The following is a 25,223-nucleotide window of genomic DNA, read 5'->3' on the forward strand; positions in this document are numbered from 1 at the left end:
GACTCAGAGCTGGCCCATGCAATCAAGTTTTGCCAGAAAAAAGAGCTAGGCCACACCTTGCTCAGAGCAAGTAGGCCGCTGCTCTGTGCTGACCTGCAGATCAGCCCTGAAGTCACTCCAGCCCTCTCCCCCTCCCTTCTCTCTGCACCTCTTCTTTCTCACAGGCTAGGAGACACTGCTTCCTTCTGCTGGATGTAAGTCTGAGTGCTATGACTGTACATCTGTGTGTGGAAGGGCTGGGGGTGGGAAAAACACAGCAAGAGGCTTTGTACTGAACCACAAAGTTGCTGGATTTGGCTCCCTCTGCCCTCAACTCCCCTGTGTGGGCTTAGCCCTGGCCAGGTGCCTAAATGACTCTCCTTAAAACCCAGTTCTCAGTTACCTCTGTAAGATGCCCTGAGATCCTGGTGACTCATCCGCTCTGTGGCAGGCTTAGTTTGGGTGATGGAGGGCCCACACTTGCCCGATGACAAGAGTTCCAGGCATCTCACCACCCCCAACTGTCTCTGGAAGCCCTGGTGGGGGGGAGGGGATTATCAACCCAAGAATGCCATCTTTCAGGATGGTCAGGCTCTAAGTGGCTTCAGGGCTGGTCCTGCCTTAACCTTTCCCCATGAAACAGCAAGCCTGAGTAGGTGAAATAGAGGTTTACTCTGCACCTCTGTGTCTTTAGTGCCTCCATCCCAGGCACAGGGGGTTGTGAGTGCTGTTTAAATCTGGGCCCTGCAGTGTCCTGCAGTGAGAATTTGAACAAGTCACTTCATCTGTGACTTAATCAGGAGCTACCATCATCTCTGGAATAGGCTGAAATAACAGATGTCAACTACCAGAAACAAATAAACACTGCATGAGGGGCCTGAGCTAGAGTCCTCTCTCCCCAAAACTGTCCCCAACCTGGCTTCTATAGATCCTGGTGGCCACAGAGGCTCTTTGTCTAAGGGCATGCCCCTGGTGCTTTCAAGGTATGTGGAACCCCAGCTGAGCTCACTCCAGAGGGTCCTGGACCCAAGTCCAGACACATCCGGAGGAAAAGTGAAGGCTGCCTCTCCCAAGAGAGCAGCTTTGGCAAAGCAAAGGCCCTGGGACCATGTGGGAAAGATGTCTAGACCACACAGACTACACCATAGACTACAAGGTTGCTGGGCCTCTTTGTAACCCTGGGATAGTATGGCATTATTTGGAGTTATTTTTCCACAGCTGTATTTATGGGATTTTACCGTGTATTCATTTCACTGTGGACTAAGTCCCAAGGGTCATCTTATCCCATGGCACCCCACAGGCAAGTGCAGTGCTTGGTGAGGACAGCCGTCAGGAGACTTGCCCTCTGACCCTTATCTGAGGGAGGAGGCACATTTAGGCCTGTGTGAACTGAAGACACCAAAACCTTTATTCTGCTATTTTGCTTATTCAATAAATATTTATTGAGCACATACTGTACACAAGGCACTCTTCAAGAGTCCAGAGAATCACCCATATACAAAACTCACCAAAATCCCCTGTGATCATGGAGCTTAAATTCTAATGGAAAGAGAGGAGATGCTGCAATAATCATAAACATACGAGGAGAATTGTATATTGTATTAGAAGATGAAAGGAAATGAAAATAAGTAAACAAGTAGGGTAGGGGATGAGGATGTAGTTCTGTGGTACAGTGTTTGCCTAACAAGCATGAGGTTTTGGGTTTAATCTCTAGTAATGAAAAAAAAAAAAGTAGGGTAAAGGAGTTCCTGGGCGGGGTTAGGTTTTAAATCAGTTGGCTGCTGAAGGTGACATTTGAACAGACTCAAAGGAAGTGAGAGAGTAAGTTGTTCAGGGTTATCTGGGGGAGAGGATTCTAGGCACTGGGAATGGGCAGTACCAAGGCCCTGAGGCAGGAGCAGTTCTGATAAATTGGAGGATTTCAAGGGGGCTGTGTGCTAGGAGCTAAGAGACTGAGGGGGTGCCACACTTGGAGTCAGGTTAACAGTGACCTGGTCTTGTAGGGGCTTTTATTCTGGGAGAAATGGAGGACACTTGGAAGGTTTCAAGCGAAGGAGGGACATGATCTGATTCATGTTTCTGGCTGCTGGAAGAAGTCACAGAGGAGGGTCAGAGGCTGAAGTGGGGTCCAGGGCAGGGACTCTGGCTGTAATGCAGGTGGGAGGATATGGTGGCTCAGGCCTGGCAGTAGGACTAGAGGTTGTATAAAATGGTAGGATTCTGGAAACGTTTTTGAAGGTAGAGCCAACAGGATTTATTGGTGGGGCTGTGAGGGAAAGAGGGGAATCAAGGATGGCTCCAAGGTTTTGACCAGGGCAATTAGAAGGACAGAGCTGCCATAACGGGAAATGGGGAAAGTTGAAGAGGAATAGGCACTTTATTTTGATGTCTTCAGACAACCAAGGGGAGATGTCAGGTATAAGATGGATGTACAAATTTAGAAGGGAAATGTGGGCTAGGGATAAAATTTAGGATATGAGTCAAAACATGTTTAAAAGGCTTAGAAACTATCACATAGTGCTGGTGGAGTCTACTTTGGTATAATCTTTCTGGAGGGCAATATAGCAATATCCCAAATACTAAAATGTGCATACCCTTTGACCAAGAAATTTTATGATATTGTCCCACAGAAACATTATAAAGCCATGCAAAGTATGCACACATATGAAAAGGTGGCTCCTTACAGCATTATTTATAGTAGTAAAAAAAAGATGTCCTTTGTGAGTTGTTACAGAAGTGAAAAAGCAAACGGCAGAAGAATATATATGACAGTATCATTTGTTTTTTAAATATTAAAAATGACCATATAGAAATCAATGTTTGTACCAAAAAAAAAGCTGAAAAGATATGGAAATAATCTGATAAACTGGAGGAAAGGACTGAGGACACTTATTTTTTTATTTTTTGTTTACTGTTGGAGGTTTTCTTTACTTTTGTTTTTACCAGGATAATGTAGACCTTTTGAAATTTAAAAGTGAAAAAAACAATTGAAAGATCAAAAGTGTGTGTGAAACCCAGAGATAAACACACAGAAGCTGCAGTCCGCAGAGCAGCTTATAAAATGATAAAATGAAAAGGGCCGCTCACAAGGAATTTCCTTTGCACTGAGGAAGTCCCCATCAGATGGGAGCTAGTGAGTGGTCCCAAAGGTGACCTGAGCCCTTTGATACTGGTGCAGGTAAGAGCCACTCATCAATTCAGTTAGCTGAATACTGGGAGCAGCAGAATCAGGGATGCACTGAGCTTATCAAGCAGAGAGATACTCCCAGAAGAGGGACAGGAGGATGGAGACAGGGATGCACAGACAGGGGAAAGCAAAAGAGTTAGTGTGTCAGTCAGAAGGAATGGTAGTGGCATCAGGTGAGGACTGATGGAGTGGCTGTACCGAGGGTAACCTGGTTAGACAGTGTCAGCTGATCAGAGGAGCTGAGGCCAGAGGGTGTGCCTGTGCTGGGGTCATGCAGAAGCGAGAGTTGCTGGGAGGCACCTCTTCCAGGCTGGGCCAGACTCCCTGGGACTTTCCCAGAGGCCATCTGGAGGCACCATGGAGAAGTCAAAAGTAATGGTAAGAATCCATGGAACTGTTCTGGACAGAGAAGGGGGCCAGGGAGCCTCCACATGTGGAACTATTCCTAATGGATAGGACCATTTATTTATGGGAGGCAAATTAGAGGCAAGGCAGGCTCCCCAGACTCTCCCACTTTTCTTCCCACACATAGCTCCTTCCTGCACCATCTAGGACCTCACATGCATATGGAAAGCTGGACCAATGGCATGTTGCCCTAGTTCTGTCCCCCATTAAGCTATCCCTTATTGCACATCCCAGTCAGTCCCTGCAGGAGGGAGTTAAAGAAGAAGCCTGCTCTGGCTCTGGAAATGGACTCAGGATAATTTTGGGCTCCTAGGCACCTGGAGGACAGGCACAGGGCAGGCACATTCTTACTTTGTGGGGAAGGGTACAGTTGGAGGAGATCCAGAGCAGGGGTCCTGGCTTCCCAGCTCTCGGGACAGAAAAGTACAGATGAGGTAGCCAGCCTCAACCAAGAGAGGCAGAAGTGGCCCAGGTCTGATGGCAACATCTTGGGACTCATCTCAGGAAGTGGGTTTTTGGGCTGTAAGACAAGCACTCTCACTGGAGTAAAAAGTGCTTATTATACCACTGTGAGCAGAGTCAAGTTGTGCCAATGACAGTGGACAATGTGGTCTTAAGCTGTCACCCTGAACAAGGACAGTCCTCTTCCCCATGTCAGTGGATGACAGAATCACCCACCTAACTACACACAGAGGACACTCGGGAGTGATTCTTTGTTCCTTTTTCTCACATCCCATCATCCACCTGCAAGTCCTGTCAATTCTACCGTTTAGATCTATCTCCAATCCCTTCCCCTCACCCTCATCTAAGCTCCTTTATCTCTTTTCTAACTTCTGCAATAGTTTCCTAATTGATTTCGCAGGTGCCTGTTGCCTCCTGCTATCTATTCTCACAGCAATCAGAGTGACCTTCATAAAACAAAGAGCTGACTATGACATGCTCCGGCTTAAAACCCTTGATGGCTTTCTCACTGTCCTCAGTATAAAGTTCCAATTTCCTATTGTGGTGTTCAAACCCATTTATGACCTGGCCCTTTCCTATCAGTCTCATCCTTCACTCTCAAACTCTTGATTCCACATCTACATTTCTTGCATTTCCTCCCACTTGTAGTAGCTTTCTCTTCCAGCCTGTGCTCTCTTGTAGCTTTTGCACACCTAGACCACTGGAGATGGCATACCCACCCTTTTTTTCCCTTCTCCATTGGCTTTTCCTACGCATTCTTTTTTTAATTAAAAAACTGAGGTATAATTTACATACAGTAAAATCCAACCTTTACAGTGTACAATCCTGTGAGGTTTGATAATCCATATAGTTGCATAACCACAATCAAGTTACAGGACAATTCCACCACTCCAAGAAATTCCCTCTGAAGTCACACCTAGTCCCCATTCTGCAGCTCCTGAAAACCAATGGTCTATTTTTTGGTATGTATTTTCTGGAATGTTCTATAAATGGAACCATTCCATAGGTAGCATAGATATATCCAACATAGATTCATCTATGCTGTTGGGTATATTAATAGTCTGCTTCTTTTCTATTGTTGAGCACTATTCCTTGGTATAAACATACTACAGTTTATCCATTCATCAGTCTACGGAGCATTGGAGGATTTTTTTTCTAGTTTGAGTGGTGATGAATAAAAGTGCCATAAACGTTTATGTTCAAGCTTTTGCGTGCACATAGTTTTCATTTCACTTGGAGAAAATACCTCCAGTGTGACTGCTGTATGTGTAACTGTGTAGGAAACTACCAAACTGTTCTCCAGAGTTGCTGAACCAGTTTGTATCCTCATTCACAGTATATGAGAATTCTGGTTGCTCCCCATATTCACTAGCACTTGTTTGGTCTCTTTATTCAAGAATGTCTTTCTTTCTTTTTGCCATTCTACTAAGTTCGCAGTGATAACACATTGTGGTTTTAATCTCCACTCCCCTGTTGACTAATGATGATGAGTCTACTCTTCCTTTTAAATCTCTGCCTGGTCTTCACTTCTTCCAAGAAGCCACGGCTCACCCTACAGACTATGGTTCTAGACAAACATCACATGCCTCCAAGGTGGCCTGAAGTCACTAACCTGCAGTTGTTATACTGTTCCCTCTCCACTCACCACCTTCATATATATATCACTCACACACACACACACACACACACACACACACACACACACGACGGTGCGATCCCCAGGGGAGATGCAACTTCCTTTGGTATGTTCTAACTTCCTTTGGTATGTTCAGTTCCCAGCCTGGACCTGAAACAGAAGTTTTACACAATCAACCATAAGTAGATTGTGAACAATTGCTGAGCAAATTAAAGAATGAATGGATGAAAGCACGTAGTCAGGAGTAAGATTTTGCAACCAGATTAGGCTGGTTCTGTCAATTAACCCTTTCCTCACAGGAAATTCAGCGTTAGGAGGGACGGTGCTGAAGATGCAAGGATTTGCAAGGACGAAGCCGAAGACGCTCGCCAGGGCGGAAGCAAGGCGGAAGAGGCGGGCCCGGAAGTAGAAGTGGGGCCAGGAGTTAGCGTCTCAGTTGCCATGGAGACCAAGGGGCCGACGGCGGAGCGGAGCTCCTTAGAGTCTGGGACCTACGAGTACGAGAGGCAAACATGGGCGCCAGACTCACGACTGGCCATGTCCAGAAGCCCCCCAAAGTCCCCCTTGTCGTCCTCCCGTGCCTACGTGGAGAGCTTCCAGTTCGGCTTCGCGACCCGGCCCAGTCGCGGGTGGTCGCGGGCGCTCCCGCCGCCACCCGAGCCGCAGCTGCTGCGTCTGCGCCCCTCTTCGCTGCGCACCCAGGACATCTCGCACTTGCTCACCAGCGTCTTCCGCAACTTGTACTCCGCCGAGGTGATCGGCGAGGAAGCGAGCGCCAGCTTGATCAAGGCCCGCGGCAGCGATAATGCGCGCCACGAGCAGTTCGTGGACCAGTTGCAGCAGGTAACGTGGCCCTGGCGCCCCACGCGGTGGCATCGCATCTGCGGACCGTGCCGGGGATCCGGGACGGGACCGCAGGACTCAGCGCTGGACCTGTGCCAGCACCTGGCCACGTGCCAGGCGCTGTGCCAGGCCCTGGAGATGCAGCTGGGGAAAAGCAGACCAAGTCCATGCTGCAGAGGACATTCTAGAAGAAGGACGCTGCATAAACGCACACATATACCAATGCACACACACTACACATAAATGGCACAGATCTGTAGCGCCTGTTTATATTTCTCTGCACACATCCGCACATTATATATTGCATATATAAATTAAATGACTCTGGCAGTCAGCCAAATAGTTGTTCCCTAGAGGTGATTAAGTCAAGTCACTATCCTTTGGGGTGCCTTTATATCACCAACCACTATCTTGACTGAGACATTCATGCCCACACTTTCAGAAGCATACTCCGTCTCTGGAGCAGCAACTCTTATTTGTTCATCTGTACAAGAGGGGAAACCAGCCAAGTTGTGTCCTTCATGCTTACATGTCCTCTAAGGACAACTCCCTTCAACTTGAGGGCAAACTGCCCCCACCCAAGCCTACCCCCTTACCAGGTGTACCTCCTGCTTCTCAGATTTTCCTCTTCTCCACTCCATTCTGTCCTTTACCCCCTTTAAGTGATATGTACCCCTGCTCCTGGCTTTATTCATTCATTTAACACATTTATTGAGTGTCTACTATGTACCATGCTCTGTTCTAGGCAGTGAGGATTCAGCAATAAGGAAAACATGGGTGCATGGACACCTACACACACACACACCCTGACCTCTATAGCCTACCATCTAACTGGGGCAGATAGACATTAACAACACGAGTATCTGTATAGTATGTGAGATATTAGCCTCAACCCTCCATGAGTTACACAGGCTTCCTGAAATCCAGGTAGGACCTCCTGGATGGGAACCCACTGCCCTGTTCTTCCTGGACCATCACACTCACTTTCCTGACTTTAGCCATCCTAGGCCAAACCTTGATCTTGAACATCTAACTCACATCCCTGTCATTCACATGAGCCACAAGATGTGAAGCATTGTTAACCCATAAACCCCTCAACCAGTCACCCAGTTCATTAGACTATGCATTTTAACATCTCTTCTATGATTAGCCAGCATCTGAACTGGCAGAGCAATCCCAATTTAAAGAAAAAAGGCTTCACATTTTTTTTAAATACAAAAGTGATACATGTTTCAAACATTGCTGAATGCAGAAAAGTTTAAAGAGTGGTCCTATAGAAATCAACTCATGCAAAGGTAGTTTGACTTTATAAGTTATGGTATACTTACTGTACTATGCAATATTATGAAGTTGTTAAAAACCATGAGTTACACCTATATTATATTCATAGACAGCTACCTGCCATTTATTAAGTTAGCACAAAAGTCATTGGAAAAGGTTAGGACCTTTTAGAACCCTACACATTTGCATGGAAAAGAAGATGAAAAGTTTTATATAAAAAATGTAAACAGCACTCCTGGGGGAGCGTTTAGATTTTTCTTTCCAGACATCTACATTTTCAGAACTTTTGCGATGCACAAGAATTCATTTTGTAGGTACAAAAGAAACTTTGTAATTAGTATCTGTAATTAGCACCTGCTAGGCTAGCGCTGAACTGCTGAGCCACAACCCCAGCCCCCACCTGATCTCAATAACATTTAGTTACCCCCTCCTAGCTTTATTTTATCCTCATGTCTATGCTATTTTTACACTTTTAAGAGTCTGTTCCACTCATTTATATCTTTCCCTGTCCCCTCCTGCTAAATCTTAAACTCCTTAAGAGCAGAAACCATATCTGATGTATTTCTCTCCTCAAGTGTACATTGTAAATTCACAATAAATCTTCACTAAAAATAACAGTAAACATGCTGGCTGTGCAGCACTTGAATTCATTCTCTCTGAAGGAAGCAATAGTCACCATCTAATATGGAGTATCTCTCTTGAACTGAGGTCTCCCCAGACAGTCTCACCTGCTTCTGGTCTTTTCCAAGTCTGCCTACAAGAAGATTGGTGAGGTCTAATGATTGAGAGCAAATGCCCTGGAACTTTGCACCCTGGGTTCAAATCCTTGTTCCACCACATACCACCTGTATTACCTTGGGCAATCCTTCTATAAGTTTTTTTCCTTATCTATCAAATGGGGGTAATAATACCTCAATAGGATTGAATCAATTTAGTAAAGGCTTTATAATATTGTTTACAACATGGTGGATGCTCAATAAGTGATAGTTGTTATTATTTGGGTATTCCTACATATAAGAATTAGGGTTAGTTGTTATCAGCAGAGCAAAATAATAAAACACATGACATAATAATAAAACATAATGCATGTGTATGGAACTGCCCTGGCCACCGTCTCCTTCAAGGGGTCACCTGATCTCTCTCTCTTTTTTAATATATATATATTTTTAGTTGGACACAATATCTTTATTTTATTTATTTATTTTTATGTGGTGCTGAGGATGGAGCCCAGGGCCTCGCGCACGTGCTAGGCGAGCGCTCTACCGCTGAGCCACAACCCCAGCCCCCACCTGATCTTAATAACATTTAGCTACCCCCTCCTAGCTTTATTTTATCCTCACATCTATGCTATTTTTACACTTTTGAGAGTCTGTTCCACTCATATCTTTCCCTGGCTCCTCTGCTAAATCTTAAACTCCTTAAGCGCAGAAACCATATCTGATGTATTTCTCTCCTCAAGTGTACATTGTAAATTCACAATAAATCTTCACTAAAAATAACTAAGTAAACATGTTTGAGGCCCTGTCAGTTCTAGGAATATAATAAGGATCAGCGTCACCTGGCATAAACTGTCTTTAACATTGCATGCACCAGTGAGCTCTTTGCTTCTTGCTTTGATCCTGAACTTGAAAATATAGATCAGAAGCTTGGTTGGCTGACCAGTCAATCTGAAGTCTTAGGATGTGTGCTGGGTATCCAGGTTGGATTTCTGGGTACAGATACTGTGACAACGTTTGGGTACAAGGTGTTTACTAGCAATCAACATCTACAAAGGGAAGAGAGAGAAAGCAGCACTGAACCAGGGAAGCAGCTGAATTTTGATGGGGGCCCAGTAAGCCATGGCAAATGGAGAAGATTGCATTGAAGAGAATATAGCCTGTCTCAGTTTTTCATTTTGGGTCAAAATGACCAAGCCTGTAACTACACTCCTGCGTCTCAGTCACTGGATGCGAATTCCACAAAAAGGACACACTCTCAGGCCAGCCCCTTCCAGCAGTTTAGGTAAGCTCTGACAGGGTTGACAGCTGGAGACTGTTCCTTAGAGGTAGGGAGCAAGACCTTCCCTGAACAGAGCTCTGGGTGGCCCAACGGGGAGTGTGCTAACTTCTTGTTATGGTTTGAGTCAGTTGTCCCCCAAAAGTTCATATGTGAGACAATGTAAGAAAATTTGGAAGATAAATGGTTGGGGGGTATAGCCTTAACCTATTCAGTGAATTAATACCTCATGGGATTCACTGAGTGGTAACTGGAGGCAGGTGGAGTGTGGCTGGAGGAAGCGGCCCATTGGGGGCGTGGCTATGGGGTATATATTTTGTACCTGGAGAGTGGAGACCCTCTCTCTCTGCTTCCTGATCATCAAGTGAGCTGCTTCCCTCTGCCACACTCTTCCACCGTAAGGTTCTGCCTCACCCTGAGTCCTGAGGAATGGAGTCTGCTGTGCATGGATTGAGACCTCTGAAACCGTGAGCCCCCAAACTTTTCCTCCTCTACAGTTGTGCTGGTCAGGTCTTTTAGTCACAGCAGTGAAAAAACTGACTAAAACACTTGTGTTTGGATTTCACAGTACGAGAGGCAGCTCTCTTTACCATGAAGCCAGGAGACAAGGGCTTCCAAGGTTGACTCTACTGACTTACTATGAAAACTTCCAGTCATTTCCTCTGTGGGTCTCTTACAGCTGGTCAGTCGGACCAGATGATTGCAATAGCTCTCTGGCTTTTTTGTGCTTCAATGGAAACCCTGCTGTGGGGGTGGGGCAGAGTAAAGCTGTGACCTCACCATATTTCTGTGCATTTAATCATCCCCTTGGCAGATTCGGGAGCTCTATAAGCAGCGACTGGATGAGGTCAAAATGTTGGAGAGACATATCATTCAGGCCCAAGCACGGGCCCTGGCTGAAACAGAGCGGGCCACGAACCAGGCCACAGTGCATGTCCTCGAGGCCCTCCAGTTGCCCCCAGGTGTGTATTGAGTTCTCTTATGCCTGCCCTTGTTTCCCCAGATCAGACGTGTGACTGTATTTGCGCCATTGCCCACGCTCCTTTTCTGAACGTTTGGAGAGCCAGCTGCAGTTTTTGTGTTTCATTACCTCGAAACACTCCAGCATTCACAGCATCACCAGAACTGGGACACTGTCCTTTATAAACAGGGCACACCCTCCAAATGTTGGCCTAGGTTATCCACTGAATCCTTCCAACAAGCTGTGGGGTAGGTTTTCTCTCCATTTTTCAGGTGCAGGAACTAAACTTGGAAGATCAAATAACTCCAATAGAGTCCCGTAGCTCAGAAAAGGGGAAACCCCGGATTTGAACTTGAGTGTGTCTTCTGTGTCAGTCCATCTCCTCTTTCTATCAGGAGGAGGGGAGATTGTTGACCTGGCATAGTATCCCAGGGGCTTTTATGACTTCCCTTAGGATGTGAGCTTGGAGCTGGATCCTTGGTCAAGGTTGCCGCCTCTGAGGTTCAGGTCCAATTGGACTGTGAACTCTCAGGCTCATATTCCATCTCTCTCCCTGTTTCTCACTCCACCAAGACAGAGAGTAGCTCCCAGGACCCCACCCTCAATGGTGGCCCTTACAGCATCAAATAATGTGGATTTCAGCAGAGATTATTGGTAGCAGATTCCTAGGAGGCTTAATTGGTTGCTCCATGTCCCCTAATCCCTGGGAGTCAGATATTGTCCTGTTTGGAGTAGGATTTTTTCTTTTTTCTTTTTTTTTTTTTTTTTTTGCTAAAGGTCAGGGGAGATCAAATAGTTAGCTATTTGTGTTTTGTTGTTGTTTTAAATGAAAGTGAAACAAAACATTGAGAGCAGAAGACAAATTTCAGGAGAATTTCATTCATTTTATTTTTTAATTATTATTTTAGTTTGGTACCGGGGTATTGAACACATGGAGGTGCTTAATCACTGAGCTACATCCCCAGCCCCTTTTATTGTTTATTTTGAGACAGGGTCTCACTAAGGTGCTTAGGGCCTCACTAAATTGCTGAGGCTGGCTTTGAACTTGGGATCCTCCTGCCTCAGCCTCCTGAATTGCTAGCATTACAGGCCTGCACTACCGTGCCCAGCTCATTCATTTTATTTTTCACCCAAGATAATAAGTTATAATCAGAGATGATCTGTCCTGGTTTCTCAGCCTCCTTCTGTCTTTTATAAAAGTGGTAGGAAAAAGAGACCTTATAATTCAGCTTCATGGATGTCATCAGGTCCCTCCCTGCTTCTCAGGGTGGGGCAAGGTGACCCAAAAACTTCTAACTTGAGGACATCCCCCACCTCCAAACTTTTCTTATCTGAAGAACAAGGCAGCTTTTCTCTGTCCACTAATACAAATATCACAGGGTGGAAAACATGCATACATTGTCCAGACAGAGGGACAAGGATCAGAACCCTGAAGAACATTTTGTGCTTTCTCTCCTGTCCTTGCTGGGGACTTGTCTATGTTATCTTTTGGAGAATGCAACAACCAATCCCTGGCAGAGCCAGGCTCAGGAGCCATGGCATCAGTGTAGGAAGTCCACCCTTCTCAGAAGGAGGAAGATGGTCACAAAGCCAGTACAGCATTGTCTACAGGTCCAGTGGGGGAGGACTGTGGAGAGAACAGTCTCAGAAGAGAGAGGACACATCCCTTATCACATGACATTTGCTCTTATCTTTTGAGATTTCAAATAGGCCATCACCAAAGTCCTTTGGAACGGGGCTGGATTGTGTCAACTTGACACTGCTGCCACTCTCTGCCACAGTCTCCCTCAAAAGTAGCCCGGAATGCACCTCTCCTGCCGTTTCAGGATAGATCACTGGTGAGGGAGGCCCTGGGAGGCCGTTACTCTCAAGCAGCAGCTCCCAGCAGATGATTCAGTACAGTCCGTTTTGAAGCAGATTCCAGATAAGTCCTAGAGAAGCTACCTGCCTCAGTGCCACCAGCTAACATTGTCAATGATGGCTTCCCCGACCTATTCTCCCTCAGTTCATAATCCCCTGTATTAAAAGCCTTTCTTTTTTTTATTTCAATTTTTTTTAGTTGTAGATGGACACAGTACCTTTATTTTATTTTTTTTTTATGTGGTCCCAGGGATCACACCTAGTGCCTCACGCATGCTAGGCCAGCACTCTACCACTGAGCCACAACCCGGGCCCAAAAGCCTTTCTATTTAATATGCACAGTGTGGTTTCTCTGTTCCTGATTATTACAGTAATTAGGCCAAACCTCAGGATCCTCAGTTTGCCTGCCTCATGGGGAAATGGGCATTCTTCCCTTGTCTCGTCCTCAACTTTGGTTAGAGGAGACCGCCAGAGGGAAAGTCGGTTTAATGGTGTCCCATCTTAGGAAAATGTGGGCTAATGGAGCAAGCAGGAAAGTTTAAAAACTTCCACATCTTCCATTCGTCCTATTTTTCCTTATTTTTATCAAAGTAATCAATATATACGGTTTTAAAGAAGATTAGAATGCCTAGTAATGTATAAAAAGCCTCCACCTATACATGCATTATAAATCTGTGCAAACATAGACTATACAGTACTAAGAGCGAAACATGGGCTTTGGGTGGGATTGCTGTGTCAATGTAGATTCATCGATGTAGCCGATGTACCACTCTGGTTAGGGATGTCAGTAATGGGGGAGGAGGTGCATGTATGGATGCAGGGGATGGATGGGAACTCTATATCTTCTTAGTTTTTCTGCCAACCTATAACTACTCTGAAATATAAAGTTTATTTTAACAGAAGCCCCTGACTCATCTTTCCTAGTCTCAGTCCACTTTCCCAAGGTAGTTACTGGATACTTCTAAATAATGTTATTTGTATGTTGTGTAAACAATGTGTCTTTACTGCTGTTTTTGATTCATCGTTATAGATGTGATCAACTTCCCATTCCATTAAATGAAATTTTCTCTCTCATGTATCTTTGGGTCAGTGGGAGGTTCGGTTGACCTACCTGAGCCTGGCTGTCTGGACCGGCTTCAACTGCGGATCCCGCAAGCTTGGCTTCTTGCTGTAGGTTGGGCTCAGCTTTGCTCCACATGCATTTACATCAGTGTTCAAGATGTAGGGGCAGGGAAACTCTTCCCTGATGATGGCCAAAGCACAAAAGAGAAATCTCACTGCACAAGCAAACCCCCACCATCATCTCATTGGCCAAAGTACATGGGGCGGCCAAGGTCAAGGGTGAAGATGTGTACTCTCTTTAGTAGGAGGGACTACGAAGTCATGTTGCAAAAGGTGTGGGGAAGGGTGAAGAATTGGGGCCATTTATTACTGTATGTCATACTTAATTCTATTTTGTTCTAGAACTTTCTCTCTGCATAACAGTGTTAAGCTCAGATAATACCACAATGCAGCATTGCCCAATGGTTGGCCTCTTTTAAGTGGTTGATAAATATGCTGATTAGTTTCTTAAATCTCAACACTACTGCAGGGTTCTGAGAAGGAGTTTCCTAGGACAGTTTAGGTTGAGAGGATGAAGAAAGTTGGGTGCAGCTTTTTCACATAGGTCTAGCGTGACTCGCCTTTGTCTTCTCCCCCCTCTGTGCAGTTAAGACTGTCTTCAGGTGGTGTGTAGACAGCGAGTTGTTGCGGAAACATCATTTGATCAGCCCAGAAGATTACTACAGTGACACCGTGCCATTTTGCTCGGCACCTAAAGGTAATGCTTCTGTTTTCAGAGCTTTGGGTATCATTCCAGGGACATTCCATAGTAGCAGGGCCACATCAGCCACCTTTGTGGCCGTTTCATCACTCAAAGGGTTTTTCCTCTTTAATTTTTATAGTGACAATTGGGAGGGTCAAATCTGAGTGTGCCACTTCCTCACTCTCTCACTGCCTGTAAGACAGAAGTTTCAGACTTTTCAGACTCTCTGAAGACATCATAAGAGACCCCCAGATTTTTGGATGTAATTGACTAGACCTACAAAGGAAGGGATTGAAGACATCTATAAGCAGGGGAGCAAGTTCTGATGAGGCACAATGTGGACAAAGTCTACCTCATTGGGAAAAAGAGAAGCTTCTCACCCACTGAGAATGGGCAGAAGTATGATTTGGGAGGCAGAGAGGGTGTGTTTGCATATGTGTGAGATATCGGGCCAGTTTTCTGTGATCAGGGAGGCAAGATCTGAGAATGAGTAGGTCGTGGGCTTATGCAAGGAAGCAGATTTTGAAAGAGTCACTGTGTGGATGAACAGAGTCTCTGTGAACCCTGTGGCCAAGCATTAGGATTGCCAAGTGGTGCCAAGCTCTCCAGCAGACCTGGTCAGTGGGAGTGTGTGATGATGCCTGGGGTTTTATAGCTTAGAAGGCATCGGGGGGTGGGAAGACTGGGATCCAGAGAGTTGAGAGTGGTGATGAGAAAAGAGTTTCAGTGATGAGTTCCTAATCCACATAGGGAAGAAAAGCCAGGAAGGGGGTAGCAGAATCAAGTGTCATGGATACTAAGCCACTCAGTATTTTACAGTTAGTTGGATACTCACTATCTTATGCAGGTAAATAACCTGTGCTCAGAAATGGGATTGGTGGGGGGGGGCCAATTTTCACTGAGAACATTCATTGCAGTAAGAATGCATTTCGCTTTTGGAGGATGATCTTATCGATGTTAAAAAGTTAATGCAAGCTGGGCGCTGTGGCACATGCCCGTAATCCCAACGGCTCGGGAGGCTGAGGCGGGAGGATCGTGAGTTCTAAGCCTCAGCAATGGTGATGCACTAAGCAACTCAGTGAGACCCTGTCTCTAAATAATATACAAAATAGGGCTGAGAATGTGGCTCAGTGGTTGAGTGCCCCCGAGTTCAGTCCCCAATACAACAACAACAACAACAAAAAAAAGCTAATGGAAATTTTGATTCCTCGTGTAAGCTTTTCAAAAGGCACGTTCTGGGGTATGTGTATATGTGAGTATGACAATGGTCCACACATGTTCTTTGGACTGGAAAATTGAAAGATATTTTAACCCTGTAGTTCTAAATTGGAAATACAAGGAATAAGTTCTGAGAGTAATTCGCATGTTGAAGAGGGATTACATCTGATGCAGAAAATGTGACATTCGTGCTGACTGTGGCTTTATGTGGTCCTCTTAGAAGCACCCACTTCCTCATCTCAGTTATGATAGGTAGCTCAGTTTGTTCCTTTGGTGCCCTAGGCAGTTCTATCCCTGGATATTCAAAACTGACGTTCAGTAGTCAGAAGCGTTTCACCCCCAAAGGAGCATTGGGCAAGAAGCTTGCAGTGCCCTACAAGGAGAAGCTTGGAGATGAGTTCGACTACACTGTGGACAGCCAGGAATGGGACTCAATTCCTAAGGCCAAACAAACGACCAAAGAAACCATCAAGGTTCGTTTTGAGGCCTGTGCACAGCCATGTGTGTGGGTGGTGGAGACAGGGAGGCGGTGCAGGGAAAAGAGTTCAGATGACACAAAAAGTCGTGATGAATTCACAGCAAATTAGAGTTGGTGTTGGCATCTGCAGGTCATGCCAAGATGTCAGCACGTACAGCACAGTCCCTTTGCCTGTCATTGACTATACTTCTGTGTGTTTCAAAGAAACCAAGTCTACCGAAGAATAAAAAGTGGATGAAACACTTACGCATGCCCCAGAGAGAACTGGAGCGACTTCTTCTTGCCAGAATGGAGAATCGAAACCACTTCCTGAGAAACCCTCGGTTTTTCCCTCCTAATACTCCACATGGAGGCAAATCTCTTATTTTTCCTCCAATTAAGCCTGAACTGATGGGAGAACACCCGAGTGCAGAGCTGGAACAGAGGTACGTCTTTCCCTGACTTACACTCTTGGACAACCTGACCCTTTATGGTAAACCCAGAAGGTCCAGGGTCTGGTCCCCCTAGAGTTTGGGGGGCAGGGTAGCAGTATCCAAATATAGAGCAGGGCTTCAAGGTTACCCACAGACATGGCCTTTGGGCATTCCCCAGAGTCTTGGTCTTATACTTTTCTGATCTGTCAGGTTCATAAATAGGGGAAGAGAGAAAATGGGGGTTGGTGTAGGCCCTCTGTTGACAGTGGAGCAGTTTGGGTCACGTGAGAGGAGTCTTCATAGCCATGTACTCCTTCCATGGAATGTATGTACCTTGGATAATACCAGTGCTTTCAGTTTGATTAGTTAAATGTAGTTAGTGCAAATTGTGATTCTTTCTTCAAGAGTATCTTTGTCTCTATTTTCAATAATTGTTCTAATGAAGGGAACAAATTGCTTCATAGGTGTGTCATTTTAATGGACTTAAAACTATTAGCATTTTTTATTAGACAACTGATATTTTTGTATAAAGAAATATTGGAAAAGACTAACATTTGAAAATAAAAACTATTAAAAAACTAGTTAACATATTGGCATTTAAGCTTCCAGAGTTTCCCCTGTGCATATTGAAAACCATATACATGGCTGCACATGTCTCCATAAGGACTGGATCATGTGTTAAATTATTTTGTAACCTGTTTAAACAACAGCAATCAAAAACCCCAACAAATGGCATACTGTGAATATCTTTGCTGGCTGCCTGTGTTTGTTTTTGTGTTAATGTCACTGCTTGGTATTTTGTCATGTAGAGGACACTCACAGCCTTTCTCTCCCCTGTTTTCCTCCCACAGCTGCATGGATGCTCCAGTGTTTCTTGCTAAACCATCAATTGGGTTTTTCACAGATTATGAAATTGGACCAGTTTATGAGGTAGAAATCTTGATTTTTTATCGATCTCACCTCATTTCCTTCCTTATTAAAAACATCTTTATTATGGAATTTTCAAAATATGAACCATACACAAAACTAGGCAAAAGATGGTAACGTACCCTCATGGGCCCATCATCCAATGTAGTTATCTACATTTTGCAAATTTGGTTTCGTCTGTCACCCCCCGTAACTTCTTCGTGTGTGTCCACATGCGCATTCACCAGCTGGCATATTGTGAGGGAAAGCCAGCACATTCTTCTTCAGTTAATAGTTAAGTATCTCTAACAGACAAGGACTTTTAAAAAGCAACCATAATTCTATTATCACAATTGGCCATACTAGCCAGGATTCCTTAATGTAGACTAATAACCTATCAATATTTGATCTTGCTCCATTTGATTAAAAAAAAGTCAGTGTATTTATTGGCATCAGAATTTAAACATTGCATCTGAGTACAAATAATTCTTTGTTTTCCCTTAGTTGAGAATAATTCCTCCTCCAAATCTAAGTTTTTAAAAATGCCATTTATTTGTAGAAGAAACTTAATTTTTTGCATTCTGGATTTGGCCAGTTGTCTTGTTGGTGATATTAACTATGTCCCTTTATTCTCCACCTTTTACATAAACTGATATGGTAATTAAATGTAGAGGTTTTTGATTAGATGATTAGATTCAGGTTCAATTTTGTTTTCTTTTTGGAAAGAATACTTCTTTAGTGGTACTGTGTATTTCTTATTGCTCAGGAGGAAGCACACTCTCTGGGGTCAGGTGTTGTAAGCCTCTCTAACGTTCTTATCAACCGTCAACTTCCTAGTTAGCAGCGGTGGATGATTGTTGCCTGCTTTTTTTAAAATTGGAGTTACAAAATGGTGATTTATAGTTTTGTTTTTCCTTTTGCATTCATCAGCTATGATTTTCCTATTGGGAGAAAAAAAAACCAACTTTCCCTCTAACTTCTATTCTCATCTCCTCTTCCTTGTACTCTCCTTACCTCGACAGGTTATGATTTCTATTGGTTTGGTTTCTTCCATTGTTTCTTTTTGGAACCATAAGCAAACATGTATATATTTTTGAGTCCCTCTCCTTCTTACTCTCCTCTGCCCCTTAACAGCATACCCAGCAATTCCTCTGAGAGCCACACATAGAGATTTTCTTATCTCTTTTCCCAACTTCTGCCTTAACGCTGGCCTCCCACCACTCTGGGGAATCAGGTCACAACCACACTTGGCTCCACCCACCAGGTGCAAAGGCCTCTTGACAACAGCCCCTTCACATGCAGTGGATTGCACTGTAGAGTTTAAAGAGCTTGTGCATATCCATATCTTTAGGAACTTCTCAACCACTCATGGCAAAAGACACACACACACACACACACACACACACACACCCTTAATGACTGGGTGTAGCAATGTTCTAGAATAGCATGAGGGACCAGAAGTATCACTATAGCCATTTTTGGAAAATCAAATCCAGATTGGTGGATTGTATCTAGTGAGTTCTCTTGGGAATCACCATGTGTCTGTTGGGCCTGTGACTGTGCACATAACAGTGTTAACCAGCTACACTATGAAGTTTAAGGATGTTTCAAATTTCCAGAGTCTTTAAAAATGTATGTTCCATGCACCCTGAAATTTCCAGGGAACGTGCTCCATAGACATAAGTGAACCAAGGTAGAGGAAGACATGGAACATGGAATGAGATCCAACATAGGAGGGGGTGAAGGGAACCCTCAGTTTAAAACTTGTCAGGGAATTTTGGGGGTTTCTGTTGCTGCAGAGCAAATTTCTCTAAACTTAGTGACAACCATTTTTATTGTGCTTATTGATTCTTTTTTAAAAAATACTTTTTTAGTTGTAGATAGACACAATACCTTTTTTTAAAATTTCTTTATTTTTATGTGGTGCTGAGGATTGAACCCAGTGCCTCACACATGCCATGCAAGTGCTCTGCCCCTGAGCCACAATCCTAGCCCACTTACTGATTCTTTGGGTTGGAAATTTGAGCAAGGCACAATGGGAATGGCTTATTCTGCAATGTTTTAAGACCAGGACTGGTAAGTTGGTGTTTAGAGGTGACTCAAAAGTTTGGGATTGGAATTCTCCGAGGCATTTCATTCACATGGGTGCTGATGCTGACTAGAACACTGACTTAGAGCTTCTCTACCTGATCTGGGGTACCTCACAGTGTGGCGGTCTCAGGTAGTGAGACTTTTACATGACAACAAGAAGTGAGCATCCTTGCAAGCCAGACGGCTTTTATGGCCTAACCTTGGCAGCTACACAGCACTACTTCCTCTGAAAGCGAGTTGGTTATTAACTTCAGAAAAATACATGTTTTTGCGAGGGAGGGAAAGAAAGCCGAGTTTGCCTCCTGCTCAGCTGGGAATAGCATTTACAGAGTGCCTTTAATATACTCATTACTGACCTAACCAGTAACATGATGTAACTCTGCTGGGAAGATGGGGGATAGGAAGGGAAAGTCACACATTGAATTGGATATGGGAGAGGAAAGAGGGCATAGCCACATGATCCATCTGCCATTAATCCCTAAAACTGAAGGGGAAAACGTAATGTGCAACTCAGAGACATGGAAATAAATAACAATCAGCTGAAGGAGGAAAAAGCATTTGCCCTTAGAGGGTGGGAAATGGCAGGGTGGAGACCAGGGGAAGGATTTCTATTTTCAAAACCTCGTAGAACTTTCTGCCTCTTCAAACTAGGAGGCTGTCCCACTCTGGTGAAAATAACTTTAAAAAGCACTTTCTATATAAAATAAAAACTACATTGTACCAAACATTCAAGATGTAGGCTACTAAACATTCAAGCTAATGCCTATTGTGTATAAATTTTAATTATAAGCTTTAAAATTAACTTATGTAAGTTTTATATGAATTGTTTTAGATGCTAGAAAAAGAGGGAACCTGCCCTCATTATTAGATAATGAGCCTAAGATTACCTTGACACTAAATGAAAAAATGCAAATTGATCTTGCTGAAGAACATATACAGAAATACTAGGTAAAAAGCAGCACATCAAAGCGAGCAGGAATTAAAAAACAAACATACACACAGGAGTAAGTGTAACTCGGGAATGCAAAGAATGTCTCAGTGGGGGCCGAGTTGGCAGCTGGCTGCCTCAGCCTGTCATTTTTCCCTCCAAGGCTTCTAGTGCTGGTAAGGAAAGCCAATCCACTCCACGCTCCATATAATTATCACTGCCTCAGACCTTCCAGCCTCCCCAGCTACCACTTGTCACTGCCTGACAGTCTACTGTTTCCTCATCCCAGCTGACCACTGGTGGAAGCATTAATAATTGTGATGCTACCATGCTAGGAGCCTCTCACCCTGCTTCCTGCCAGCTAGGGTTCTTACTGCCACCAGACTGGTAAGCCAATTCCAGAATGGCATCCTCAGGGTCTACTGTTTTAGTACCCTTCTTGTACTGACTGTGGGCTCAGATTTCCCTCATAGCAGAGCCTGAGATGGTGAGATTATTTACTATCATTTACAGTTCCAGTGAGGGAAGAGGGAAAGGGGATAAAGGAGGGAGAGCTAATATGAGGCTGTACTTTAGAGCTGACCCCCATTAAGTGCAATCGATTGCCTTGTCTAGTGGGACATGCCCTGAGAAGCCGATAACCCCCTGGCTCCTGTCTTTCCCCAGTGAGAGGTTTGCCTTGCGTGGCTGGAAGCAAGACATGACTCAGTTGATGTGAACAGCTACTGCCAGGAGCACCTCAATTTTTAATGACAGCAGTGGCTGCAACTAGCTCTGTAACTAAGGGATCAGTGCATGCTCTTACTACCGTGGATGTGTGCAGACCTGCCAATAACCATACCCCAAACCAAATAGTTTCCAGTAAACAGCTCAAGGTAAAAGAGCTATTGTTTTAGTAAAAAATATAGCGAATATGGAAAGATTTCCTGAAACTGAAGCACAAACCATAAACGACTGATAAATTTTATATTAAAATTTTAGAAACAAGCTGAGGGTGTAGCTCAGAGGTAGAGTGTGTGCTTAGCATGCATAAGGCCATGGGTTCAACTCCTAGAATGTACACACACACAAATTTTAGGAAGCATAAATCAAAAGATAATGCAAGTTTGTAAACTGGAAAATGTTTATAGTTTCTACTTTATAAAGAATTAGTTTCAACATATATAAAGAACACCTACAAATCAATAAGATAAAAACAAACTCTGTGATGGCAAGAGGTAAGAGGACATGAGCAAACAACTCACAGAAGAGTAAACCCAAATAGCAAATAAACATGAAAAGATGCTCACTATCAATAACAGAGGAATGAAAATTAAAACTGTAAAATGGGTCTTTCTAAATTGTGGCCTGGTTCATAGGTAAATTGATCAAAATGTTGTGCTGGTGAAAAATGGACTTAAGAGGGGCTGGAGATGTAGCTCAGTGGTATAGCACCTGCCTACCATGCACAAGACCTGGATTCAATCTCAAGCACTGGGGAGGGGGGGAACTTAGTTGTTGATTTAGGAATATATATCTCTGAATAAAAATATGAAGGCGTATTTCAAATTTATGTAGATGATATCTGATGGGGAGCTGGTAGAGGGTTTCAACTGAATTTATTCTATTACCTAACTTAAGAAACATGGCTTTTGTTGTGTTATAATTTATACATTTTTTCCTAGTATTATATTTCACAAAACAGAAGAAAAAGATATGTACATGTTTTAGGCTCCCTCCTTTGTGCTGGGTGCTGTTGTGGTTGAGTTCCAGGGCTTACCCTTAGGGATCTCCCACTCTGAGGCAGGGGGAGAGGTGGGATTTCAAAGGGGCCGGATGGGTTGCCCGATGGAGAAGCCCAGTTACAGCCCTGACACACACGTGCCCACAATATATCTTGACTGGGCCTGTGGGAAGAAGTGGCTCAAAGGAAAATGTGGGGAAGAAGACAATACATGAGGTGAGCTGGTCAACACTTTGGATCCAAATGTCTTGAATTTGAATCTCTGAGGAGCCTCTTTGCACCTCAGGTTCTTCACCTGTTAAATAGAAAAAGTGCTCGCCTTTCCTGGTTGTTGAGAGGTTGAGGAGGCACAGAGTAGATGCTCAGTAAATAGTATGATCAGCCTTCTGTATCTGTGTAAGGATAGCTTTCACCTAAGAAGGGCCTTAACCTAAGTGAATCCATTTTGAAATAAAACTGCAGTCCCCACCAGGCACACCTACAGAGCCCTCCAATATGGTCCCCAGTCATAGCCTGATAAAATAAGTCACTTTCCACAACCTTGATAAAACTCAGAGTGAAGTGTCTGTCATTTGCCTTCGTCCTGATAAAGGCAAAAGGCGAGAGATCAGGAAACCACAGATCAGATGGCTTGACTTCAGAATGAAAGACATCACTGAGAAACCCAGTAACAGCTGATAGGGATTGAAAGGGCAGTCAGAAGCCCCAAAATTTAACATAAATGATGGAGCAAATGAACAGACGTTCAGCCAGTTGACACAGATGCACACAAGCCTGAGAGCCTGATGAGGACCTGGGCTGACCTCCCAACTCTTCTCATCTGCCTGATCCTCTGTGTTCTCACCACTCTCAAACTCTACAGCAGCCTCTTGACTCTGGTGAGAACAAGATTTCTCCTTATGACCATCTCCTCTGTCTATTCCGGACTGGTTGCTGCGGTCTGAGTGAGTGTGCATCTGCTGGACTTAAGATCTAAGACTTAAGACTTTGAATCTAGCACTTAAGCTTAGCATGCAGAGGGAATGTCTGTAACAGGTCTGTCATGATTAAGTGTGTTTGCAGTGCTTAGAATTAACGTAGAATTGTTTGCTTTGAATTGATTCTGTCTATCGCAATGCCCAGCATTAAGGATTGTCATTCCTTGATTACGAACCTACAGAGTGAAATTGTATTGAGTAAACAAAACATTGAAAAGAGCAGAAGCGCATGGACATTCTTTATCTCTCTCCTCTACTGCAGATGTCACACTTTTGCTCATGGCGACAATCTGCAAGTTCCATAGCCATGGATTCGACCAAGAATAGATTGAAAATATCACTCTTCCCCATTCTGAAAGTTCCATAAAGCCGAATTTGGATTTGCTGAGTGCTGAGCACTGTGCTAAATTCCTGAAGGTGTAACAATATATAGGCGGACCCTGCCAAAGTATCCCATCATTTCACTTTGAGCATTGTTCACCTTGAGTCTCGTTCACATACTATTTAATTAGGCCTACAAGGTTTGCATCTGTACTGAACACACACAGACATTTTTCTTGTCATTGTTCCCTAAACAATACAGTATAAGAACTATTTACATAGAGCTTACATTGTATTAGTTACTGTAAGTAATCTAGAGATGATGGACACCACAAGGCTGAGAAGTGATAGAGGATGTGTGTAGAGTGTGTGTCAATACTGAGCCATTTTATAGAAGGGATTTGGTAAGGGATCTGCAGGTTTAGTTATCTTCTCAGGTCCTGGAACCAACCATATGGATACAGAGAGACTATTGTAGTTGTTTTAAGCAATGGGACAAAATAGATCAGCTCTACTTCCCTCTTCATCTTTAAGGTTTTAAAATTTTTTTACTGTGGAAACTTCCTGAAACAAACAAAAGTAGGCAGAATAACATAATGAATCCCGTATGCTCATCACTGAGCTCCAATACTTACTTACACATGGCCAGGTTTATTTCATTTATGCCTCCTCCCTTTCCATATTACTTGAAGTTCCAGACACCACATGGCCAGGTCCTTAAATGCTGCTGTCTAAAAGAGATCACCCTTGCCTTTGAACAGATGGTCATCTCGCTGCAGAACACCACCTCTGCCAGTCGCTACCTGCGAGTCCTCCCGCCTTCTACTCCACACTTTGCTCTGGGATTGGGTGAGTTTAGCGTAGTCGCTTTCTAGATGGCTACAAAATTACCTGCTGGGCTGGCTGCCGGGACTGAGCCACCGGGTCCTGCGGACTCCCTGACCTGGGCTCAGGGCTTCTCCCTCAGCAGTCACTGGAGGCCCTCATGCTCGGCTCAGAGCCTCCCAGTGACGCCCCAGCACCACTCTCCTGATCACCTCCCTCAAGGCACTGGTTCTGCCATCTCCTGTGCTTCACGCTGTCACTGCCCTTAGTCAGGCCCTCTTCCTGGCTCATGTCCCTGCAGCCACCTCCCAGATTGGGTGGGAGTGTCGGTCTCAATACAACCCCACTCATGTCACTCCTGCTCAGAAATCTCAAAGGACTCCCTACTGCCCACAAAATAAATTTTAAGCCACATGAGCCAGGCTAACCATTTCAGATGGATCATGGCAAACCCCCACCTCCCCTCCGCTTGGGCCTTAGCTTTGTTTTTTTTGGCCTGGAGTCCCTGCCCTTGAAGCCTGTCCCCTAGCACACCCTGGTGGTTCTGCCTGGCCTTGACCCAGAAGGGATTCACTCACAGAGCCAGACCCAGCTGTGGTTGGTCTGAGGAAGCTAGGCTCAGCCAGGGTGGTTGGTCCTGATCCTCTTTGGTGGCTTTTGTCCTGCGCAGGGATGTTCCCAGGAAAAGGTGGAATGGTGGCTCCCGGCATGACTTGCCAGTACACTATACAGTTTATCCCGGACTGTCTCGGGGATTTTGATGATTTCATTTTAGTCGAGACCCAGTCAACTCACACGCTCCTGATCCCCCTGCAGGCCCGGAGGCCGCCCCCCGTGCTGACCTGTGAGTGTGTGCTACCCTTCCCAGGGATTCAGTTAGGGCCAGGAGTCCCCACGAGGACTACCTGCCCCTTGGGTAGCAGTGTAGAG

The 25,223-nt window shown here is 44.5% G+C and overlaps 1 protein-coding gene across 8 annotated transcripts in view; it reads left to right on the plus strand.

Annotated features, from left to right (window-relative positions):
- The first annotated feature begins 5,916 nt into the window (after positions 1–5,916).
- The window catches only part of Dlec1 (DLEC1 cilia and flagella associated protein), a 49,775-nt gene continuing 30,468 nt past the window's right edge, over positions 5,917–25,223 (plus strand). For 3 of the 8 annotated variants that reach the window (XM_046436644.2, XM_046436646.2, XM_046436647.2), the window contains exons 1-8: positions 5,919–6,512; positions 10,603–10,750; positions 14,318–14,428; positions 15,914–16,104; positions 16,314–16,534; positions 17,374–17,452; positions 24,230–24,317; positions 24,964–25,137. In XM_046436644.2, the coding sequence (XP_046292600.1) occupies positions 6,111–6,512; positions 10,603–10,750; positions 14,318–14,428; positions 15,914–16,104; positions 16,314–16,534; positions 17,374–17,452; positions 24,230–24,317; positions 24,964–25,137 (1,414 nt within the window). In that variant the 5' untranslated portion in view covers positions 5,919–6,110. Of the gene's footprint in view, positions 6,513–10,602; positions 10,751–14,317; positions 14,429–15,913; positions 16,105–16,313; positions 16,535–17,373; positions 17,453–24,229; positions 24,318–24,963; positions 25,138–25,223 lie in introns of all 8 variants that reach the window. The other 5 variants (XM_046436645.2, XM_046436643.2, XM_046436642.2 and 2 more) reach the window with 3 other exon arrangements.

This window comes from Marmota monax, unplaced genomic scaffold (genome assembly GCF_021218885.2).
Source record: "Marmota monax isolate L192 unplaced genomic scaffold, Marmota_monax_Labrador192_F-V1.1 WCK01_AAM20220418_F8-fsc00021, whole genome shotgun sequence".
Taxonomy (NCBI): domain Eukaryota; kingdom Metazoa; phylum Chordata; class Mammalia; order Rodentia; family Sciuridae; genus Marmota; species Marmota monax.